The 24427-nt window shown below is 33.3% G+C and overlaps 1 protein-coding gene across 2 annotated transcripts in view; it reads left to right on the top strand.

The window, feature by feature from the left end:
• The window catches only part of LOC150094837 (stress-associated endoplasmic reticulum protein 2), a 58687-nt gene extending 34807 nt beyond the window's left edge, over positions 1-23880 (top strand). For both annotated transcript variants that reach the window (XM_090411103.1, XM_090411102.1), the window contains 2 exons: positions 10567-10639; positions 23583-23880. In XM_090411103.1, the coding sequence (XP_090267229.1) occupies positions 10567-10639; positions 23583-23620 (111 nt within the window). In that variant the 3' untranslated portion in view covers positions 23621-23880. The remainder of the gene's footprint in view (positions 1-10566; positions 10640-23582) is intronic.
• The last annotated feature ends 547 nt before the right edge of the window (positions 23881-24427 follow it).

The following is a 24427-nucleotide window of genomic DNA, read 5'->3' as shown; positions in this document are numbered from 1 at the left end:
CCCAATGCCAAGGATTGTATTCTCATAAGCTCTGGTCACAATTTCAAAACTTCTGGCTTTGACATTACTGAAATGAAGCTGTATGAATTAAGTGCTCTCATGGAGGTGGCAGGACTTTGCTCCCAGTAACTTGCTTTGTCATCTTGCAAATCAGCTAAAGAACATTTATCAGACAATATGCTAGCCTCATAGCTTTACTTGCATTTACTGTAATTCCTACTAATACTAAACTTTTGTAAGGGATTGTCATAAAAAAAAAATTTCAGACATTTTCCTACACTAATTGAGAATACATGAACTACCACTACTCAGAATTCAGAACCAAGCTACTAACTTTTCTTTCATTTCATCTCCACTTCTTGGGTTGGGGGTGGGTGGGGATCATGATTTACTAAAATGTTTTCTTCAAAGCTTCATCTAGTACTGGAGTACCAACAGGTCAAGTAGCTTTATGTTTAGAGATGTATAAAATGAATTTTTATTTTGCTTTATTTTAAGTGGGATAGAAAAAATTAATGTATAAAAGGAAAAATATTCAATCTAATATTTTTCATTTTATTGTGCTTAATTCTCCTGGTTAGTCATTTGAAGTACAGTGTAGGTTAGCATTTGAAACACGGTTGTTTTAATTTACCTTAAAAAAATGCTCAAGGGACTTTGTCTAAACTCAACAGTAAAGCCTATTGGAATATTTCACATGGAAAAAAACCGATTTCATGTGAAAGTTGCTCTTAACAATGACATTAGGTGATGTTTGATTTAATATTTAGCCTGACTTTGGTTTTCTATTTGTGTGTAGATCAGAGTTTCCCAAACTGTGTTCCACGGAAAGTGAATAAGTGTTCTGCGGAAAATTATCAAAATTGATATGAACCTGCAATGGTTTTAAATGCTGCAATAAGTTCAAACATGTTTAAAAATCAGGCGCTCCTCACTTTTTCGTGTGGATTGCATATCAAGGTCAGCGTGTCCTGGCCTTGACTCTGCCGCTGGCTAGCAGCTGCCTGTGGTTGTCGACATCTCCGAGCGCGAGTGAAGTACGGAAGTATCTATTCTAGGAAACTTGCATCACAAGCAAGGTCAATGGATGCGCTGCAGCCCTGCATGCCTGTAGTGCGTGCTGTTGCATTTTTTGATGCAATACAGCCTGCTGCAGTGATAGTGTCCGCTTAGCTTTACGTTGAATACGAGACCGATGATACTTCACTCTAACCAAGGTGTTCCATTAAAATTTCAGGATTTGTGAAGTGTTCTGTCATGGGAAAAATTTGGGAAATGCTGGTGTAGGTAATGGTTACTGGAACAGGTATTAAAGTTCCATAAGAATGGTTGTAGATACAATAGACGCATCTGAAGTTCTGCAGATTTCATATCCAAAAAAATAGTTTGACTTCTCTAAGACTAAAAATTCTTAATGTTATTTTCCAGAATTTATAATGAAATTTTTATTTTGGATTATTTATGAATCTTCAAATTATATTTAAGATACTTGGGGTTGTCCAAAGATTAGTTTATAATCTTGTTCAATTGAGTACTTTTTTTTTTTTAAATTAATAGCTTCATTTGAGGATAGCTATCTTTCTGCTCAAATATTTTTTATGCATATCCAGTGATGTCATCTTCTGATACATGAAGAATTAATATATGAAAATGTTACATCTTCATTGTAGATGTATCAGATTATTGGCTTTGAATTTGTGGGTGGGTGCCTACTTACCTTGTAGTAACATTGGCAATCATTAGATTATGTAGTGAACTTAAAATCCTGTTGTAGGAAGGTAGTGTTCTTGTGAGAATCAGTTATATGGTAGAAAAACATATTATATCATAAGAGCATTTTTGAATCTGGTCTGCAGGTTTTCATCCTATATAGCAGTGGTGTTCAACCTTTTTTTACTATGCGAGCTACTTTTCTATAAAAAGTTATTCGGCGATCTACTCTCTTATATAGATCACATTCCCCCAACCTGATATCTGATTACGCACAAATAAACAACTAAAAACTTTGTGTATTTAAAAATTTATCACTTTTAATTATTTTAATACAAAAAAAAATATATATATATATATATATATTGGAATAAAATATTTATTTCTCTATTTTGGAAAACCAAAGTTAGAAAAAATAACAGATTGATTACAAACTTGCAAGTTACAGGAAATGTCGGTTGATTTAAAAGAAAAGTTAATGTAAAATTTGGCATTGTTTGGACCTCGCAATATTTTCATAATCAAGTTGATATGAAAAAGTGACCAATCGCAGACAATTATCCAAATGATTATTTGTAATTTTGTTTCTTAATTGATTTTTTATGGCGGTCATATTTGAAAAAGTGGATTCTGACAAGTATGTCGATCTGAAACATGACAGAATTTTTTGCGAAATATCAGTTAATATTGGGAATTTTTCATGTGCATACTTCCAAATGACTTCATTGTTTATTGATTTTAAATGTAAACTATTCTGAATGTTTATTATCTCAAGTTCTACTTCAGCTTGGTTTATATCAAACAGCCCACTAATTTTATTTGAAATTTCTGTGATGTTCAAGTTTTCTTGAAATGGATTATTGATAAAAGATACAATCATTTCAGTTTTATTAATCTTGAATTTATTTCTTCCTCAACTAATTCTATTTAACGAATAAATTCTTTTAAATCATAGTGAAGCATTTCTTGATTTTGTTCAAAAAATTTTAATAAATATGAGAGATGTCTAAATTCGCAGCCATTTATTTTCTTTAATAAAAGTAAGTATTGTTGGAAAGTTTTTATTGAACTCAACATGTCAATTAAATTTTTATCTCTACCTTGTAACTCTAAATTTAAATTGCTTAATTTCGTGCAGAAATCTACTAAAATGATAAATGTAACAACCATCTTCTATCACTCAATTGTGGATAAATATCTCCTTTTTCATGAAGAAAAGTTTTTATATTATTAATTATTACAAGAAATCTTTCTAAAAATTTACTTCTGCTGAGCCAGCAAACATTATTGTACAACAGAAGTTCCTTATCATCATCTGCCTGTAATTTAAATAACTGCCGTTGCAGGGCTTTTCCTCGAATAGAATTTACATGTAATATCCAAAACATCTTTTGTGTTTAATCTTTTACTACACAGTACTTGTTGGTGATAATACAGTGGTATATTAAAAGATCTGGATATTTCTCATCGTTTTTACATAATGAAAGGAAGCCTGATTTATTACCTATCATTGCAGGAGCACCATCAGTAGTAATAGACACAAGTTTAAAAAACAGAAGTTTGCGTTGTTTCACAAATTCATCAAATGCCAAAAAAAGCCTTCTCCCCTAGTCCTTCCCAATAATGTATAATTTTCAAAAGTTCTTCTTTACTTGAATAATCTTGAAATACCATTAACTGAGCAATATCAGTGAAGTCGTTTGATTCATCAAATTGTAATGAAAACGCAATACGCTGGTGAATGTCTGACATTAACCTGGCCTGGAAACTTTTTTCCTGCAATTTGAAACCTTGTCTGCGGCCTAGAAGTAGTCTCTCTCTCTCTCCTAGCGACATCTCGAACTGAGAAGCTCCTTTCTGGAAGCAGGAAATTCCGCTCTCAAACAATGTGGATCCGGGCAGTCTCTCTGACGGCGACTCTGGACCAGGCGGCTTCCTCTCTGACAGCAATTCTGGAACCGGTACCCCTTCTGCTTGCTTCAGTCCCTTTTTATTAGGCCTCCTCTGAGACCTCGCATGAAGTTTGGCAATCCCCAAAGAATCGGTATGAGTCTTTCATCTTAAGTTTCAAGCTTGGCACACCTTTTGTTCTCATCTGCTTTCTTTTGATTGTAAGTTGCCAGCCATCGGAAAGTTGTTTGAACTCTTTCTGACTGACTTTGGAGATGTTTACACTTAGAGCCTGCAAGCCTTTCTCATAGATACAAGTTTCAATAAGTTTTTCTAATGCCACCATGTACAGCTTCGGCAACAAGAACATTGCCTTTGTTTTTAACACTCTAACATATTCTTATTAAAGCAGTATGTACAGTTAGCTTCAAAAGTTATTTACAAAAACATCTAATACAAACTATACCGAGACAAAGTTTTTTTTTTTTTATTCACTCGGCTCGTTGTTTGACTGCCACTGATCCAAATTAATTCATTTACCCGGACTTATAAGAAAATTACTGATTTGACAATTTTAATGAAAAATAAATAAACAATAGCAATACACTTAAAGTGAATTAAAAATAATACAAAATAATGATAAATAAAATATTATGTTTTCAGCTTTAATTAAATTTGTAAGTAAGGAGGAATACACAAGAGATCGACAGGTTGAACACCCCTGCTATATAGTATTAACATAAAGACCATCTAGAGAATATATGCAATTTACACAGGCAGTTTGGTTTATTTCTTGAGGGGTTTTATCAGTGGGCACTAGACCCAGAAAAATACCAAGGTTGAATTAATGCAGATGTGAGAAATATATATGAAAAATATGACTTCTGCATTAATTTGCCCTTGGTATCTTACTAGGTCTGGATCCCATTGATAAGAGTTCAGTAAAGGTAGAAATTGGTCTAGATGACCTTTCCCATAATGCATAGCAATATACATTTCTGAAAAGAAGTGTGCTTTGCAGTATGGAATACCAAGTCGATGTGAAGTCATCAGCCTCTGTATACAAGTAGCCTAGTCTGAAGATACTTCACATACAAACTTTGTTTGCTTAAACTTGGTTAAAAGATGAAACAAGAATATAATTTCTTGTAAAGTTTAATTTAGATTCTTATAGCTTTATAATTACTAATTTTCATCCACATGACTGTTTGAAAATCTAGATAGTCTACTAGCTTTTTTTGTTCTTGTACTTGAATTAATTTCCTTTTAATTTTTAATTCACATCTTATGTTCCTTGACAACTGTCATGGTTCGTTTTCTTGATATCTTCATTTTGTCAGTATGGCCTGCTGTGTGTGTGTATGTATTTATTGAACTTTTATTAATAATTGGAAATACAGGAAGACCCCAATGTTACATTCTGCAAACTTAACACGAATTTTATGTGAACTGAATTTAACTCGCCCCACTCATTAATCACATCCTACTTAATAGTAGGGTGGGATTAATGGGTGGGGTGGATTAACTTAACGTGTTTAAGGTTATTTCTATTAGTTTCATTTGCAAGATGCACACACAAATTAGAATTCAGTATTTAATTATTAATGCATAGTAATATAATCCAACATAAACAATAAATAGAAAAAATATATTTGGAATTTTAACCTTACTTATGAAATTATCAAAAGATACTGAAAAATGGCTTCTTTCATCTTCATAAATCTGATGACAAACTAAAGCTTCATCCATTTCTCCTTGCTGTTAAGAATCATGATGCATTAGGATCCATTCCATCTTTTCCAATCATGCCATTCCTGCTGAAATCTCAGAATATGCATCTCATTTGGTACATTTCATCTTTGCACCAAAATGCCTTTTTGTTGATTTTAAAGAGGCAGATTATTTCATGTTATAATGGTAGCATTCTTCACAACTGTATTTACTGTTGATGGTTTGAGACCAAGATTCTTTAGAATTTTCACTTTACATCAGTTTTGGTATGTTAATGCATGGATTTTCACTTCTGTTCCTTTTTCCAGTTATGATTGTTCTCTACCACAGCACATGCAAACACTAAAAATTATCAGTGTCTGAGTATGGCACACATCCATGTTCAATAGTAAACAAAACAAGACTGAGGAAGGCAAACAGGCACATCATGGGCTCTGCTTTGGAGAAGACCACTGTCAGGTAGTGATGCAAGTGATGTAGGCAAATCTAAAAATGTTACATAAAGATAACATTTTTAAAACTAAAATTTTTGTTTCATATTCCTTACAAAATAATTTGTGTTAGTCCAACCAGATCTGGGCATTGTGGAGGCCAGGGAAGATGGTAAGTGTTGTTGTCTGTGAAACAGCTGCCACCTGCTGGATAAAAAGTGAACTTTGCAGGATGGACTTGATTGGCAACAATGTTCAGATATTCCTTAGAGGATACCTGGCCTTCCAGCAATATCAGGAGACACATTCCATGCCAACAGAACATGTCCCACACTATAATACCACCCCACCTTCAGAACCTTGTTGTGTATATAAGGCAAGCTGGTTCATTGTTTCATGGAGCTCCTGCCAAACTCTCTGCCTACCATTGGTAGAGAACAAGGTGTATCGTGATTTGTCAGGCTACATGACTTTTTTCCAATCTTCTAGTGATGGTGTTCCTGACGCCACTACAGACAAACTTTCTGTTTTTTTGCAGAAATCAGTGGTTTTTGCATAGGTATGTGACTGCCCATACCAATCTTCAATTCCCTGTGCATAGTTTGGTGAGATATGGGTCAGGAACAGCCTTCAGGAAATGTTTTGGTCAGTTGCTGCACACAGGAAGTGTTTTGTCTGTACGAGCCTTCTCAGACAAGGGCAATCTTGTTCACGATGCAGACTTAGGACCATGCCTCTCAGAGAAGCAATATGGATTATTTTTTAGCTCTACTGTTTTCAAAATAGTTGCTCCAGCCAGGTGGGCACCCATGATAATACCTTTATTGAACTCTGAATGATCCTTGCTGTTTTCCCCATTATGATCAATACTGTTGATAAATACTACCAGCAGCATTTTTAAATAGTTACCTAGAACACATAACGCACATAATCAAGTATTTTGTATATACACTGCATAAGTGATGTTTATGTAAATTTGCACAAATGTTTCTCAAGCTGGTATCTATAATAACCACATTAAAAATGAGAAAATGCCTAACAATAAGAACATATATACACATACACGCAGATAAGAGTTCAGTAATAAATATACAGAACAAGAACAGACTGAAGAAATTAAAATAACCAAAAGAGTTAAACAAGGTGACTCCATCCATCACTGAAATAAGTTCCACCTTATTTCAGTGATGGATGAAATAAACGTAAACAAAACAGAAAAGTGTTTGAATAAAAATAAATAAAAAATATTTTAAGGATTGGGCTAGCTGGAGAAGAGGAATACTGTATTGTCAGTAAAAGTAGGATAAGGTTATTTGTCTGCAAGAGCAGTCATTTCTGTAGGGAAAAAAGAATATGCAGTAGACCAGAGCTTTAGGATACCCCTACATTAGTGAGAAAGTCAGAAGATAGTCATTCACTATGATGTGCATTATTATTAACCAGAAAAGTGGCTGCCCAATTGCAGAGCAGAAGGAAGAACAAAGGATGACAATTTGTTGAAGTAGACCTGGAATTGTTGAGAACAGCACAGATTTCTCTAAACTTTCTATGATGGCTTTTGTTCAGAGTGGCAGAATCCATACCTGTGGAGTTGATTGTTAATAAACTATTATTTTACAGAAGAGTGAGAAGGCAATGGTTTGGCAACTTTTCCCTTTTTGTTGGAAGGAGTGAATATTAGCTTTCCATGTATTGGGAGAATAGAGGACAGGTGTTTTAGAACAATGCTTTCGAGTTATTATCAGAAGATAGCATACATATCTACATACTTCTCTCTTCCATACATATGTATAGCTCTCTTCACTTCACTCTCATACACTTTCTCTTTCCTAATCTTCAACTCTGCTTTTAAATTTTGAGTTAGTGTTTTGTTATCATCCACTGTCAGTTGCACATGCTTTTTTTTTTTTTTTTTTGTGCATCTTACCATTAAAAAATTTTACCACTTTGTTTTCATCACCAGTCTTACAAACTTTCTTATCATCCACACTTTTCTCCATCAATTTTGCTTTCTTTTTTTTTTTTTTACCAGTTGCATGCTCTTTCATGCCATCTATTTTGCTTACTACTACATGTTCTCTATTCTGATTCCAGCAAGCCTCATGGTCCATCAGCATGTCACATTTCTGCATACCCACACTTGCTCATCTCACTTATTCAGCTTCTCCCCATAAACATTCAACATCTCATGTACATATACTCATTGCACTGTACCATTCTTGGAAAATTCATGTCACTATTTGTCTTTTGCACTGACCTATTCTCTCTCTCACTGCCCATTTTGGCTCAGAGTACTGAACAAGAAACAGAATTTAAAATAATGCAGTCTAAAAAAATTTAACCAAATCACACAGCAGCACTCAATGTCTAAAACTACATGATACATGTGAAATTAATTTATCTTGCTGCAACTTTTACAATTATGATCTGTTTACACTCTCCGCCTGGTAATTGACCTCAAATTGTCAGCTATCCCCAAATTTAAGTGCAGAATTCCAATTCTCCAGATGTTTAAAAATGTTTTGCATCTGTGGTTGTTTAAGTATTAAAGTCCAATACTTGACAGGATTGGCAAATTCCCAGATTAATGTCACTTCTGAATCTGCTCAACACCCTATGTGTAGGTAATTTAACTGCACTGTCCATAATATGGGTGTTTGGACTGGCAAAGTATCCTGTATACTACTGATAACTGATGTTATCATCAGTGGCTGCTCATGACTAGAAATCGTGGGGTTGCTGCGACTTTCGAAATATACATACATACTGTAAGTACAGTGTATACGTGTTTGGATGAAATATCAAAATTATGGTAAAAATTAAAAAAAAAAATTAAACATGAAAAAATATTTATTATTGATAAAATTATACAGTTTGGTGTAATTCAAAATTACTTTAAAATAAAATATATTCTTCTGTTTTGTTTCATGAAAAAAATATTGTTTATTATTGATAAAATTATACAGTTTAGTATAATTCAAAATTACTTAAAAATAAAACCCATCATCATAACTCCAATAATGTTCTAAAATAAAAACTATAACAAATGTTATGTCTTTAATTGTAATGTCCAAATATTTAAAGAGACGAAGTAAACACTATAAGCACTCTACTACTGGCGCAAACTGCATGTAAACAACAGTGGAACTGCGCGACGGACAGTGCCGCGTTACACTAATAGCTTGCATCTCACTATGATGTGCATAGCAATATGACAATGGTAAACAGTGCTGCTAGCATCCTTTGCCCTCCTAGTGCTACAAGATGAATTATTATTTTTTATACGAAATAAGACAATTGTATTGGATTGTTGATAAAATTAAATATTACAAGCAAATATTAATAAATATATATTTATATATCGAGAAAAACTGGGGTGCTGCAGTTTTGCAGTGTCCATGCACGAGCCACCCCTGGTTATCATTATCAATAACTGAAGCTTTCTTTTGGAGAATGAATAAAATTCATTCTCTGATGAATTTTATTCATTCATGATATCTACAATGATATCAATAAAATGAATGAATTCTAGTTTTAATACCTCTTTGTAACTGGTATTTATTAGATTTTTTTAAATAATTTTAGATACTACTTTAATATAAGTAACTTATCATTTTGGAGATATAATGGCTCTATTAGTTCTAATTTGTTTTTGCACGTTCAAAGGTTTATCATCATGAATTTTGGTAAGAGTAAAAAAAAATATTACATTGTCTATCATTAATCTAGATAAAAAGTAAAAAAAAAATAAAATAAAATAAAAATAAATTTCATGCATATATAAACATTAGTTCTACAAATCATAAGGCTAGTAATCCAGAAATGCTTATTATAGAGTTAGAAAATACTCCTGCTTCTTGTCATATAAGAAATCAGAGCTGTCAGAATTTTATGCAACTGATTACATGTACTTTTCCTGACCAAATAACATGTCAGTTTGTGTGTGATATTGTGTGTGATAAAAACTACTGCTAAATTGATACTATTATCTGCCTCTTTCAAAATAGTCACTTAATGTTCAAAGCATTTAAATTCTTAATTGCCTTCAAGGTCTGTGTTGCATTCCCATTGCAATCAAATCTTTATTTTTAAGATACCTTCTAGTTCTGATAAGAGCTAAAATTCAAGCATTATGGAGAAATAATGTTTAAGATGACTACTACAACATAACTACTTTGCAGAAACTGTCTCGTGTGTGTATATAATTGAGATAAGCCTTTCTTTATTGTATTTAACCATGATGCAGTTATTTGACTGTTTAGCATGAACAATTTTTTTTACCTTTACAATTTTTATCAGGGCTTGGATTTTGATTAACTTTTTTGCACCAATTAATACTTGCTCATTGTATAAGATTGTAAGATTTTTAAGTTTCAGGCTGTTATCTTGCAGTTCTCTCCAGATTTGCATAAAATTTGTTCTAAATGATTGCTACTTATTTTTACTGTAAAACAGCATTTCATTATAGCAACTAAGTTCAAGTGTTTCAGCATACAGTACTTGCTGTGCATAGGCCACTGATCTGTTTACTTTGTCACTTATTTCATATCAAACATCCTTTTTATATATATGAAGCATTTTGCAGCTGAAATGATGGATTGTTCTACTTTTTATCAAAGGTTCATGTTACATCAAATTGGAAAACCAAACTTCTTTCAAACTAGTTAATTTTTTCTTTTTATAAGGAGCTATGAACTTTAAATCATGATTTATTTTTTGACCATTAAAGAAATTCATTCAAGGCAAAAATTGTCATTTATAATACAAGTGTTTATGGGTTAATAATTATTTAATTTTTATGCAGAGACCACAAGATGAAAAGTATCCCGTTGGCCCATGGCTCTTGGCCTTGTTTGTTTTTGTAGTATGTGGATCGGGTAAGAATTTTATAGAAATTCTCAAATTAGTAAATATTGTTAAGTTGAAAATAGGATGGAGATAATTTTCTTTGATTTTTAATTACTCATGTCGTGTACTTGCTGAGAATTTAGGCCAATAATACAATAAAGTACAGAAATATATATGCTTTCATTGATCCAAATGTTATTTCAAAGTTTAGTTAACAAAATTTTCACTGTCAGGTTGTGGGGGGGATCAAGTATTTGAGTTTGTATAACATTCCAGGATGAATTTACCATTCTTCCCATGTTCATTTATAACAATGGTTGTGTGCTATAGGAAGGTTTTTTTGATGTTAACTTTTTTTGAAGAGTACTGGACAGAAGGTGCTTAAAAGTTCAAGAAATAAGTATTACAGAGTAGCCTGTAAGTCGTGAAGGGAGTTTAAGCATTTAATACTTTTTTAAAATTATTTTTATTCTTTTTTCTTGTTATAATGAAATATAGAACCTGGATAATTTTTTTTATTAGTTATGAAAAACCACATCACATATATCCTTCAGTTTTCAGCTTCACAAAGATGGACACCCTTTCTACAGCATGTTTCATGACAACCATTAATGTTTTTGACTGCAGCACCCTAATTTCTGCAAGAGTATTCTCCTTCAGCTGTTGGATTTGACTGGGCTTGTTCACATCCACCTTTTCCTTCAGGTATCCCCCCGTAGGAAGAAGTCGGGTCCCTCAGATCTGAGAAGGTGATAGCCAGTTAATTGCAGATCTTCACAAAATTATATATAATAAAATAATCAAACACTGATTTTCAAAATAAAATCGCATGATTTTGGTTTGTTGTTGGATTGTGAACTTTCCATGATTATTTTCCCAAATGAAAAAATTAATAAAAAAAGTTAATCACATTTTAAACCCCTTCATGACTTATGGGCCACCCTGCATATATCATAGCAATATGATAATGAGTAACAAATGATGACATCGCAAGCATTGGCATTTTTATCAGTTTGGTTTAAGACAGAGTCCACACACACAAGTACCACTTAGATACATTCATGGTGGAGGGACTTCTTGGTGATGGTGTCAGTCCATTACATTTTCTTTTCTTCGCATATTCACTATTTCTAAGATCTGGTGGACTTGTAAGGAACGGTGATGTTGTAATTTTTCTTCTTTGTAGTTTGGTAACAGAGCTCGAGGATTACTGCAGTGCAAATATAGTACCTTGGATAACCCTTGTATTTCATTTCTGTGTACATTTATTTCCTGCTTAGATAGTGGACATTCGTGTTGATTTTTATGGTGATGAGGATCTCTGGCTATGAATTTGTAGTGTTCATTGTGAACATTCAGTCCTAACCATCATGCATGGCACCTTGCACTGTATTCATTTTTATTATTCTGTTCAGTCGATATTAAAACTTAGCTTTTATGAAATGCCACATTAACGTAAATATTTTCTGTGCGACTACAAAACACATAACAGCAATTAAGTTTTACTGAAGTTGCATGTGCAGATACATGCATTCAAGCATCTCATTTGTAACTTTTAGTGGGAAAGATGGTCTGTTGCTGTTGAGGATAAGTCTGAAATTAACCTCCCAACCGGCCACAACGTCTATAGACGTCGAGATAAATATCTGGATATGAAGCTCTAAAACCCATTGAATAACATGGATAAGAAGTGCAATTTGGTGTCACTATTTCATTCACATTGGCCGGTAGGGAGGTAAAAGATGATAAGATACAGGTGTAATAGACATAAAAAAGACCTGAGAACAGAACCAAAACATTTGAAATAACAAGAAACTTAGTCAAGGATGTCCCCTATCTCCAATCTTATTTGTTAATATATATGAATGAAGGAATAATAACAAGAGGAATCCAAACAGAATTTTATTTTAGAAATATGGACTTTACAACCGTGTTATATGTTATAAATAACTATTTTAATTTCCCGATGTTTCGACCAGTAAGCTAAAGAAACGATGATTTGATCACAGGTTATTTTACCGGCATGACCTCTAGTGGGAAAAAATACAGATAAAATTACAAATTAATTATTTAGAAACTACATCAAAGCTACTATTTTAACATAAATGGAGAAACATTCTTAAGATAGTTTTTTTTTTTTTTTTTTTTTTTACAGCAATAACGATGTCCTATTTGGATTTTCTACAGTCCTGTTTATAGTTAACTCTTAGGGAGAAAGGTTCCATGGGTAGAACATGTGCCTTCCATATGCTTGGGATTTTTAGACCAGCATTATTGTTCAGACTGGGGTGGTTGATAAGAATCTCACAGGCTTCCTTAAATTTGCATTCATACCATGTTTTGGTGTGATGTAAACAACTGGTGCTTTTTCAGTCAATTCTATATAAAGTGTTCAGAGTATGATCAGAAAGGCCAGCTTCACCATAATTATATTTAATGTGTCATTTATGTTCCTGGGGTGTTTAAGGGTCAAAGCTGTATAATTGAGAGGAGACCTCCACATAGCCTTTAAAGGAATGCGGAGAACCGACCAGGGCTTCTGACCTAATGTCCAATCCTCACCTTCTCGTGGTGCACCCTGTTGAGTATCTACCTGGATACTGAACAAATGAGGATGGGCTGGCAATTTGGGATGTAGCCGACCAAATTGTATTCTTATTGGCTTAAACCAATATAGAAAATAATGGTACAACATGACAAAATTTTATACCAGCTGGGGGCGTTGCCCATTTAAACAAGCCCCCCCCCCCCCCCGTTGTTTTCGCCAGGGAACCAGGGTGAACAGCGAAACGTCAGCTACTGGAACAAATCTGAGGGACGAATTCCCGATGATTGGAGTAGAGCTCTAATAGTAAAAAGGAAAATAAAACTGAATCTGAGAATTACAGAGGTATTTCCCTAAGGGTCAAAGTTGAGTGTTCCTGGCAAGATCTATGCAAGTATACTTGAGAAACAGTTGAGAAAAATTGTGGAAGAAAAGCTGGGTGAAGAACAAGCTGGATTCAGGCCAAATAGAGGCTGCCAGAATCAGATTTTCACTTTACGACAAATAGTTGAGAAAGTGGGAATATAACAAAGATCTGTATTTAGGTTTTGTCGGTCTGGAAAAGGGCCTATGACAAGGTGCCAAGAGAGAAGCTATTCAATAGGCTACAGTTATATGGTGTCAATGGGGCATTATATCAAGCAATACTTAGTCTTTATTTGAGTTGTAAGTCATCAGCAGTTAGAATTGAAGTACAGGAAGATGGTTTAATGTTAAATCTGGTGTGAAACAAGGATGTACATTATTATGCCTTCTGTTATTCATTATCTATATGGATCACATTATGAAGGAAAGTGGTATTAAAAATGATATCAGAATTGGAGATGTTAATGTCAGCTCTCTGCTTTATGTGGATGATGTTATACTTCTAAATAAATCTACTATAAGTTTGCAAGATTCCCTGACTAAATTGAATAACCATTGGAATAGATATGAAGGTCAGCATTAAAATGACAATGAAAATAGGTAAATTGTTGAAAATGTCTGTGAACGGGGAACCTGTAGAACAAGTAAAACTTTTCAGCTACTTAGGCACGATTTTTACTGAAGATGGTAAATTAAATATGGAAATAGACAAGAGAATCAACAAAGCTAGTATGGTAGGAAGTCGATTGAATAAATTCATATGGAATAAGAGAGAAATTAGTCGGAACACTAAATTAGCTGGATACAAGACAGTGTTCAAACCAGTTTTAACTTGTGGATCTGAGAGCTGGGTCAGAAGTAAAACACTTGACCAAAGACTAGAGACCACAGATATGAGAGACGTGAACAGATGACATCAATGGCAATATCATATTAAAAACGAGGATATTAGGAAAGAACTTGACATTGTCAGCATCCAGGAATGCATTAGCAGAGTTAATCTCAGGGCGTATGGTCACTTAAACAGAATGGGCGAGGAAAGATTAGCAAAACAATTGTTCTTTACCAGGTTCGGCAGGAAAACGACCCAGAGGAAGACCAAGATATAGGTTGATTTGATATGGTACAAAGTGTCTTAGATGATAGAAATATAAGATCTGATAATGTTGGAGTCTTGACAAGTAACAGACTGATTTGGAGGAAAATTGTAGATAGGAAGTTAGTAATGATGTAAATTTTTCGTGTAGTACTATCATATCCTGTACACCTCTTGAGGGTACATGTCAGGAATTTGATGTTTATGTTCCTTTTGTCTGCTAGGAATTGTGGCATCCTGTTTTCCCTATATATGGTAGATACATACCTTCAAGGCCCACCTTTCCTAATTGGGTTGTGGGGGCAACAGCTGCAAGAGGAACTTCCAATGGTCACGATCGTCTGCCACCAAGCTCAGGTGTTCTAGTGGGATTCCCAAACATGTCTACCCAGGGTTTTGGATATAATCTATTCAGAGAGTCCTTGGCCTTTCATGTGGCCTCCCACCCTATATGGTCGATTACAGGTGCAATAAATATGGTATACTTCAGGGGAGGAAGTTTGTCTTTGGATGAGTCAGGTAGGCGTTTTCAGGTAATTTTGCAGTAGGCTTAAAGGTGGCATTTCTGTAGCATTCTGTTTATTTTATCTGATGTCCCGTTAATGTAAGGAATGGTTATAGTTTTATTGTAGTCTCTGGTTTATCTTTGTTTTTTTATTGAGGTCTTGTAGAGAATTTTGTTAAGTGTTTTGGCTGTAACCATTTTTTAGAAAAGTATTGCTGATAACTTTAAATTTGTTCATTTGAGTAGATCTTCAAAGCCCTGTTTTTTAGAGTATAAATGACACCTAGTTTTGGTGTTGGGTGGTGGTAGGAGTTTGTGTATATATTGGCCACTATGTGTTGGTTTCCGGTAAACAGTGAAGGAAAGACGTGTGACAAGTGTATTTAGAAACGGAAATGTTCTGTATTTCAATCACATTTGTGTTGTTTGTTTAGGTGGCTAAGGAAAGTGTCTAGTGGCTGGCGGCCATGGGACCAGATCGCAAAAACATCGTCAATGTGTCTAAGCCAGACTTTGGGTTTTAAAGGAGAGGAATCTAGAACATGTTGCTCAAAATGTTCCATATAAAGTTAGCAATAGGGAGGAATAATGGCAATCCCATGGCTGTAGGAAGCACCTTTTGTAGGAAGAAAGCATTTTGCCATACAAAATAACCAGAACGTAATACATGCACAAAGAGCGCCGTGATATCTGGAAGGAATTTGTTCGGTAAAAGAAGGATTCATATTGGGATATTCATAAAGAGGGCACAGACATCAAAACTGACTAATAAATCATCTTTTTCGAATGTAATGTCTTTGATTATATTTATTAAGTGTTGTGTGTTTTTGATACAGGAGGGGGGGGGATGACCTACCAACTCCTTGAGTGTTGCCGCTAATTTCTTGGCTAGGTGATAATTCGGGCTGTCTATACCTTTTGACTATTGGTAGACGTTCTCGGGGAACAAGTGTAGTACGAAAGTAATTTTTTGATTGCATCTTTGGGCCATGTGGTAATTGATTTAAGTAGTTTCTCTATTTTCTTTTTTATTCTGTTGGTTGAGTCATCGTTAGTTGGTATGTGCTATTGTCCGAGACTAGCGGATTCATTTTTTCTAAATGAGTGGTTTGGTTTAGAATAACGGTGCCATTTCCTTTATCAGCTCTAGTTATTACGATGTTTGAATTTGATTTTAATGATTTCACTGCTGTTAATTTGTGTTTTGTTAAGTTGCTTGTTATTGTTTTCTTATGATTTATATTTAAAATGTAGGCGTTTCTAAACGTATTTTATCTGCTATGTTATTTGGGATGAATCTTAAGCCTCTTTCAATATTGCAAATAAAATCCAGTTTGTTCACACAGGATTTTATTTATAATATTGAAAGAGGCTCAAGATTCATCCCAAATAACATAGCAGATAAAATACGTTTAGAAACGCCTACATTTTAAATGTAAAAATATTTTACAAAGATAAACCAGACTATAATAAAACTATAATCAGTCCTTTCATTAAAGGGACATCAGATAAAATAAACAGAATACAACAGAAATACAGCCTCAAAGCCACCTTTAAACTTGCAAAATTAAAAGGCTTACTCAACTCATCCAAAGACCCGCTCCCTCCATTGGCCCGCCCTGGAGTATACTGTATTTATTGCACCTGTAATCTACCATATATAGGGGAAACAGGATGCACAATTCTTATCAGACAAAAGAAACGTAAATGATATTAAATATAACTATGGTGAAGCTGGCCTTTCTGATCATGCCCTGAACACTTTACATAGAACTGACTGGAAAAGCACCAGTTGTTTACATCACACCAAAACATGGTATGAACGCAAATTTAAAGAAGTCTGTAAGATTCTTATCAACCACTCCAATCTGAACAATAATGATGTTCTAAAAATCCCAAGCATATGGAAGGCACATGTTCTACCCATGGAACCTTTCTCCCTAAGAGTTAACTATAAATAGGATCGTAGAAAATCCAGAATCCTAAATATAATATAACAATTGTAATGTTAAAAATAGGACATCATTGTTACTGTAAGAAAACTGTCTATAAGAAAGAATGTTTCTCTCATGTTATCTTAAATAGAATTTAGTGTAGTTTCTAAATAATTAATTTGTAATTTTCTGTTTTTTTCCCACAAGAGGTCATGCCAGTAAAATAACTGGCATTTCACACAGTAAGCTAAAGAAATCATGCTTTCTTTAGCTTACTGTGTGAAATGTAACTCAGCTTTTCCTTGTATATTTGTATATACTCCAGATGATGACCTTAATATGAAAGCCGAAACATCAAGAAATTAAAATAGTTATAACATTTTGGTGAAGTCCATAATTTCTAAAATGAATTCTGATCACTGTGCAACACTAAAAGAAAGGATTATTTTAGATACCTTACTCTTCCAGGTGAGTAAGTGATATTTGGAGTAACTGAGGTTAGTATATAAATTGAATTTAATAATATGTCAATTTCTTAGAAAAATGCCACAAAACCTAATTTTATAGACAACAAGTCATTAGACAAAGCACAGATTTAAAATGAAAATACTCCTTGTTGGCAATCTAAACAGGATAGGAAATACATCCTAGACATAGAAATGGTTGAAAAAAGGACAAAGCTAATATTACCTGCTAAATTCTGTTCAGGACATGACTAGATGTCCTGAACATAATAGTTCAGGATAAAAGTGTATATAGAGGATTTGAAATTAGAAATGATCATTTAGTTTTAAGCAGGATAAAAATGTGTAAAAAAATTTTTAAAAGAATTAAAGTTCAGCAGCTTTTACATGTGAGCTGTAGATTCAATTATATGAATATTATTCATTGGATCTGAAAACAAGATCCAAAGGTCAGAACACAGGCAAGTAGACTAAAAAGAAACTGTAAATACTCATGACCTTAAGGTTGCATAGCTATCATTATACTTTGAAACCTGAATATATGTCTAGCTCATAGGATTTCAAAGAAATACAGGAATACCTTGATTATTGGTTTGTAATTTGATACCAAAATTCTAATTATTGTGCTCCAAATTTGAATTATCGTGGCCGCAAGAAGTAGCCCACTACATATGCAACCAGGTCGAGTCAGCACTCTCCAGGTAGCACTTAGTTTTTTTATCCGACAGCAAGCGCTTTCGGATAAAAATTATTTACCCCTACAATCAATGCTAAAAGAAACAAGGATGATATCAAGAAGAAACGTAGAGTAATCAGCTTAGAAGATAAGTTGCATATGATAAATAAGTATGAAGCATGCATAACCAAAGCCAAAATTACAAGAGCATACGATCTAAATGAATCAACTGTTCACCATATTTTCGACCTCGTCTGGGCCCCAAACTACGAGAAACAGAAGCCATCTTATGATTGAAATGGAAATGCTGTTGTCAGTGTGGATAGAAGATTGTAACCAAAACGAGAATTCCTCTTAGTCAAATGACTATAAAAACAAAAGCATTGAATTTGTTTGAAACTTTAAAAAGAAAACAATTAGAAAGCTAAAATGATTCGGCGTCAGCAGTGGAAGAAACTTTCTCTGCAAAAGCGATCGAGCATTCATATTGTTCGTGTACAAAGTGAAATTGCAAGTGCTGATGAAAAAGCAGCAGCTAGTTTTCCTGGTGCATTGCAACAGATCATTGAAGAAGGAAATTATACCGATGATCAGATATTTAATGCTGACAAAACAGGCTTATTATGGAAAAAAATGCCCACTAAAACATTTATAGCAAAAAATGAAAAATCACAGCCTGGCTACAAGGTTTCGAAGTAAGCGTGTAACACTTACTTACTATGTGACAAGGCTTATGGAGATTACAAGGCGGAGCCTCTTTGTTTATCGTTCACAAAATCCTTGCCCTCTTAGATGTTTAAAAAAAAATTTTCTCCCTGTTCATTGGAGATTCAATAGAAAAGCTTGGATGACAAAAACTATTTTTGTCCTAAAGCTGAAAGGTACTGCAAGTCATTAAATCTTGTTGATATTAGATAATGCACCTAGTCATCCAACAGCACTGAATGATGTGTGCAAAAATGTAAAAGTTATTTATTTACCACCTAATACCACTTCCATCATCCAGTCAATGGATCAAGGTGTAATTGCATCCTTTAAGGCAGTGGTTCCAAAACTTCTGGATGTCAGGGCACCCTTTGCAAAAATTAAAATATTTCACAGCCCCCCTCGAAAAAAATTGTAATAAAGAGATCATTATAATATTTATCGTATTTATATTCAATACAAAACATACACAGCGAATATTGCAAAAATCAAATGCATATATTACATTTTTTGCCGCTTGGTTCTGAAAACGATGTGGGCTGTTCTGGTAAAATATGAAATACTGTCCTTTTTTTTTTTTTTTTTGAGTCTGTTTCTGCTTCTTCACATGATTTTTTTTTTTATTTTTTTATTTTTTATCAGCCACTTATCCATCTCGGGGTTAAATTTTTTAACGTAGAATAGATCAAATAATATCACCACTTACCGATACTGGCACACCACAGACTGATAACATGAAATTAGTAAATATTAGCTGAATAAGGGAATCCCTGGACCAGGAACATTTTTCTCTTTTGTGACTTTTCTCCCTTTACGGTAATTAAGCCTAACGCGAAACAGACAGCAAAGGCAGGTTATTAAAACTTGCATATGATTGGTGCAGTATTAACAAAAGATCGCGCAAACAAAATATAAAAGCATAGCTGACAATTGAGTTGAAATGCTAACTCTCTTCAACCGAATTCCATATGTGAAACTACCATAACATAGATAGGAAGTTAGTAATGATATAATTTTTTTCATGTAGTACTATCATATCCTGTACACCCGTTGAGGGTACATGGCAGGAATTTGATGATGATGATAATCAGGGTTAGAGTTTTGCGGTCAAAAAAAGCAGATAGCCGTTAGTTCAAAAAATGAAATAGAAATAAGCAACAATAAATATTCTTCTGTTTTTTAATAAATGTAAGAACAACATAATGCCTTTCCATTAGAAAAATGTCGAAGAGGCAAAGCGATTTACGAAACTTCTTAAACATTAAAAGGACAAAATTTGAAGAAACAGAAACAAAGACATCTGAGGATACAATAGAACTTTGTGAAGAATCAAATTCTTCAAATATTGTAGAAGATTAACACTTCTACGAATTTTAACACATTCGGTTGAATTTTATTGCTGCCTTGGGAAATCGAACTCGCACACATCTAATTAATAACAATAGTTTTTAGTTAGATACTGTTTGCCCATGCAAATATGGTTTCGTTTCAGTCTATATAGCAGCATAGTTTCTGTACAATGGGACATGTGATTCATTAATTAGTGTGTTTTTTATCCCAGTTGTCTCTAATTGCACTATTTGTTGAGAAATATATTACACAGACTGCTCATACCTTATTCACTGGCATAATAAAAGTACTTGTTTTTATTGCCTCTGCAGCATAGTGGTTGTTAGGGAGGGGTGTTGTTTACCACTGCAAGCGAGCTAGTATGTCCCTACATGAACTTGTTTAAGCTTTTTTTTTTTTTTCATGTGCGAAGTATGCAAATTTATTGGTAACAGAAAACTAGCTTGGATGACAGTGATAATATAAAACTAGTTTTGATATGTATATAAAGTCAATATCAACAGTCCCTGATTACGAACGCGTGATGAAAGGGACAGGAAGATTTGGAGCTTCCCTGGAGAGCATTCGAAGTAAATACAATTAACCACTGCTTTGAAATGAAACATATGAATAAGCAATATTTACTAATATTCATTAAGCGCCGAAATACGCAGGAAGCAAAGTTTTGTGAACCAACACCAATGTGTGAATTTTTCCATTAAAATATAAAAAATAACAAAAAAAAATAATAATTAATAAAAGTTAAATGTTTCTTTTAAAATAAAAAAAAATCTACTTAGTCTTAAAACATTTAAAAATTTTTCATTATTTCACTGCCCCCCCCTCAACAAAACCTACATCCGGGGGGGGGGGGGGGCACAGTTTGGGAAGCACTGCTTTAAGGCATGTTACCTATGAAGAATCTTTTTCACAAGCAATAGAAAAGACTACAGGAGATGAAGCTATGACTTGGACAGAATTCTGGAAGGCATTCAATATCAAAAATTGCATGGAGTGAAGTAACGTCTAGCAACCTGAGAACAGCGTGGCAAAAGATTATTCCTCATGGTGCAAATGATTTTAAACGATTTGAAAATTAAGTAACCCATGTTATCAATCAATGACATAGCTAAGCTTGGCTTCGATCAAATCTAAAAGAAATTAAAAAAAGGTGATGTTCAGGACACCTGGTTCAGTCGCATGATGACCTGATTAACCCTGAGAGAGAACGTGCTTACAATGCTCAAATCGATGGGACACCAAAGGAATTTACCTTCAAAGAAATTGACAAAATGTTTAGAATTGCTGATAATTTTAAAGAAAAAAAAAATCTTGAATGGCAATCCTAATCTCCAGTGATCAATGAAAGTTCATCAGGAAATTGAAAATTCCATCTGTTGCTACTGAGTTTTATATGAAAAAAAAAAGAGAAAAAATTCCAATTTTTATCCAAGAAATAATAATTGTATGTACTCCTTATATATAAATAACGATTAAAGAATAAGCTTGTTTTTCTAAATGAGCCTTCATTTTTTACTTCATCTATAAAATTTAATTAATAGATTGAAATGAAAAATCCTTGGCAATGATCATCCATTTTGCACGCATTATTTATCCCGATTATTGGGGCATTTTTCATGGCAACAGTAACTGCGATAATCGAGGTATTCCTGTAGTTCATTTATATGTTTACCAATAACAAAGAATAATGATCAGAAAAAGCAGTTTTGATGCTTTGGAGATCCTAAGGAAATAGATTCCAGAATTTATAACTTTGGAACAAATGCCTTCTTGTCTTCACTTAAATAGTAACTTTGCTTTTAGTTTGATTACCAACAGTATTTAGGCTTAGTTTCATACTGATAAAAATATTACTTTTCTCAGAGTTGACTTTCTGTTATGATCTACTTTTTTAAATGAAAAATTAACAATTTAACAACTTCTATTGATTACTATATTCATAACATTCAACAGTTTTTTTTTCCCATCTTGGAAACTTGAGTTTTTATCCTATAAAAGACTTGACTTGAAGAATACAGATATAATAGTTAATTACACAGCCTAAATTGCATATTCCTTAAACAGCAATACCTTTTTCTAGGCCATGTTACTGCTTTCAAATTTAATGTAAATTCATTCTTTTAAAGCATTTTTTTAAATAAAATTTCTTTTTAGAAATTTGACAGCTCTTGTATATTAATAGCCCTCTCTTTTCTTTCTCTCTCCTTCAGGAGAGAGAAAAACATAGTCCAATACAAATGATTTGTTTACCTTAGCCTGATCTCTGGTGAAAAATAAATCAAAAATAATAAATACAAAAATATAAATTGACAATAAAACTTTTACATATCAGCATAATAAATACATAAAAATAATGATAGTGGCACTACATTAAGCACACCTCTACAGACCTCTTATATTGAAGTTTTCTTGTGTTGGGGTTCTACCAACACAAGAAAACCTCAATATAAGAGGCCTGTAGAGGTGTGCTTAATGTAGTGCCACTATAATTATTTTTATGTATTTAGAGATTTTTTTTATCTGTATTTATTATGCTATGTAAAAATTTTGTCAATTTATATTTTTGTATTTATTTTATTATTTGACACCTCCAGGGAGTCCAAAGACTCATCGAGGGAGAGTGTGCCAACAGCATCGAACGATTCGTCCCCATCCAACTACTAACCGCGCTCAAACTTATTTAACTGAGCCATTAGTAGCAGAGGCTCTACCAATCGACCAACCTTTGCCGGCAAAGGTTGATCGATTGGTGAGCAGGCATATTTTATTTAAATATGCCTGCTCACGGTATTTCCTTATTAAAACACTTTATTCCAGAGGTCAGGATAGGATAAACAAAGCATTTAGATTCATCTTTTGTATAGTGTCTGTACCTATATATGTTTTCCTGATGATGATCTCAATACAGAGGTAGGGTGTTATTTTCTTAATTATAAGTAAATTAATTACTCCAACATGTGTTACTGTCTTCATAAATTCTACGCTATGAATGCTGATCATCGCGTAACCATAAAAGAATTTTAAAGTGCTTCGTTATCCAGTTACAAAATTAATGTTCCAAATATCTGTTTTGGAACTGATATATTTGAAATATGTCTTTCAGTATCTGTCTAGCTAGAGGAGAGGGTAGTGTGTGGATAGATAGTAATTAACCAACTATTAGATTTGTTTTCCCTTTGTAGTAAGTAAGTAGAAGCCTTACTGGTTTATGCATTTTGCTATAATACATAAATATATATATATATTTATATACATACGTCTGTCATTTTTGTATATTTTTCTTAATCTAATTTGTCAAATAAAAAAAATTTTTTTTTGTTCCTCTTTCTAGCAATCTTTCAAATCATTCAGAGTATTAGATTTGGATAAGCAGATCATATCCAGTTCAACAGTCTTGCACTCCTTCACTGTCCCTATTTTCCAGAAACACCAGGGCACAGTGTTTATTCCATGGAGTAGACTTTCCATATTTCAAGGGACTTCACATCTGCAAATTTGGGAGTGGTGTAAAAATGTACAAATTCCAATAATATATGTATTTTTAAGTAATCTCAAAATAGTCTGCATCTTCACACTTCTGTATGCCAATTTTTGTACCTCTTAATAAAATATAACAGAAGTGCAGCTAATTTATTAGTTTGTTTTAATATAAATATTTATCATTCTGTTGGTGCACAGTAAAATTAACATATACACAGGTAACCATATGACTTTCAGGTAACTTTCAAAAAAAAAATCGTGTTCAGTTGTACCTTGATATATACTTTCTGCTTAAATAGCACAAGAAAGTTGCAAAAAATTTAACACCTACAGGTAGGGTTTCCAGGCAGGAATTTTTTCGTTTCCCATTCCTGAATCCTGAGAAAATTTTTAATAAATACATATTTTAATATTTTTTTATAGATTGTCTGAAATAAAATGAACTGGTTCGCAAATAAAATTTATTTAAAATGTTCTAACAGTGATATTTTAAATAAATATTTCATATTCCAACTCAAGCATTAGTATTTAAAAAATATGTATAATACTAATTTTTAAAAAAAGCATTTCTAAAGTATGTTAATATTTCTCAAGTTGGACTTTTGTTGTGCTTATCAATTCATTCCATTTAGCAATAAGCCACCACTGTTCTCTTCAAATGTGAGACTTTCTTAAGCTAGAACACTGGATACAGGT

This window comes from Typopeltis vanoorti, chromosome 21, assembly GCF_054136105.1.
Source record: "Typopeltis vanoorti isolate ZY-2024b chromosome 21, IOZ_Tvanoo_1.0, whole genome shotgun sequence".
NCBI lineage: Eukaryota > Metazoa > Arthropoda > Arachnida > Uropygi > Thelyphonidae > Typopeltis > Typopeltis vanoorti.
Note: the sequence above shows the minus strand (reverse complement) of the source record. Positions and strands in the feature narration are given on the sequence as shown.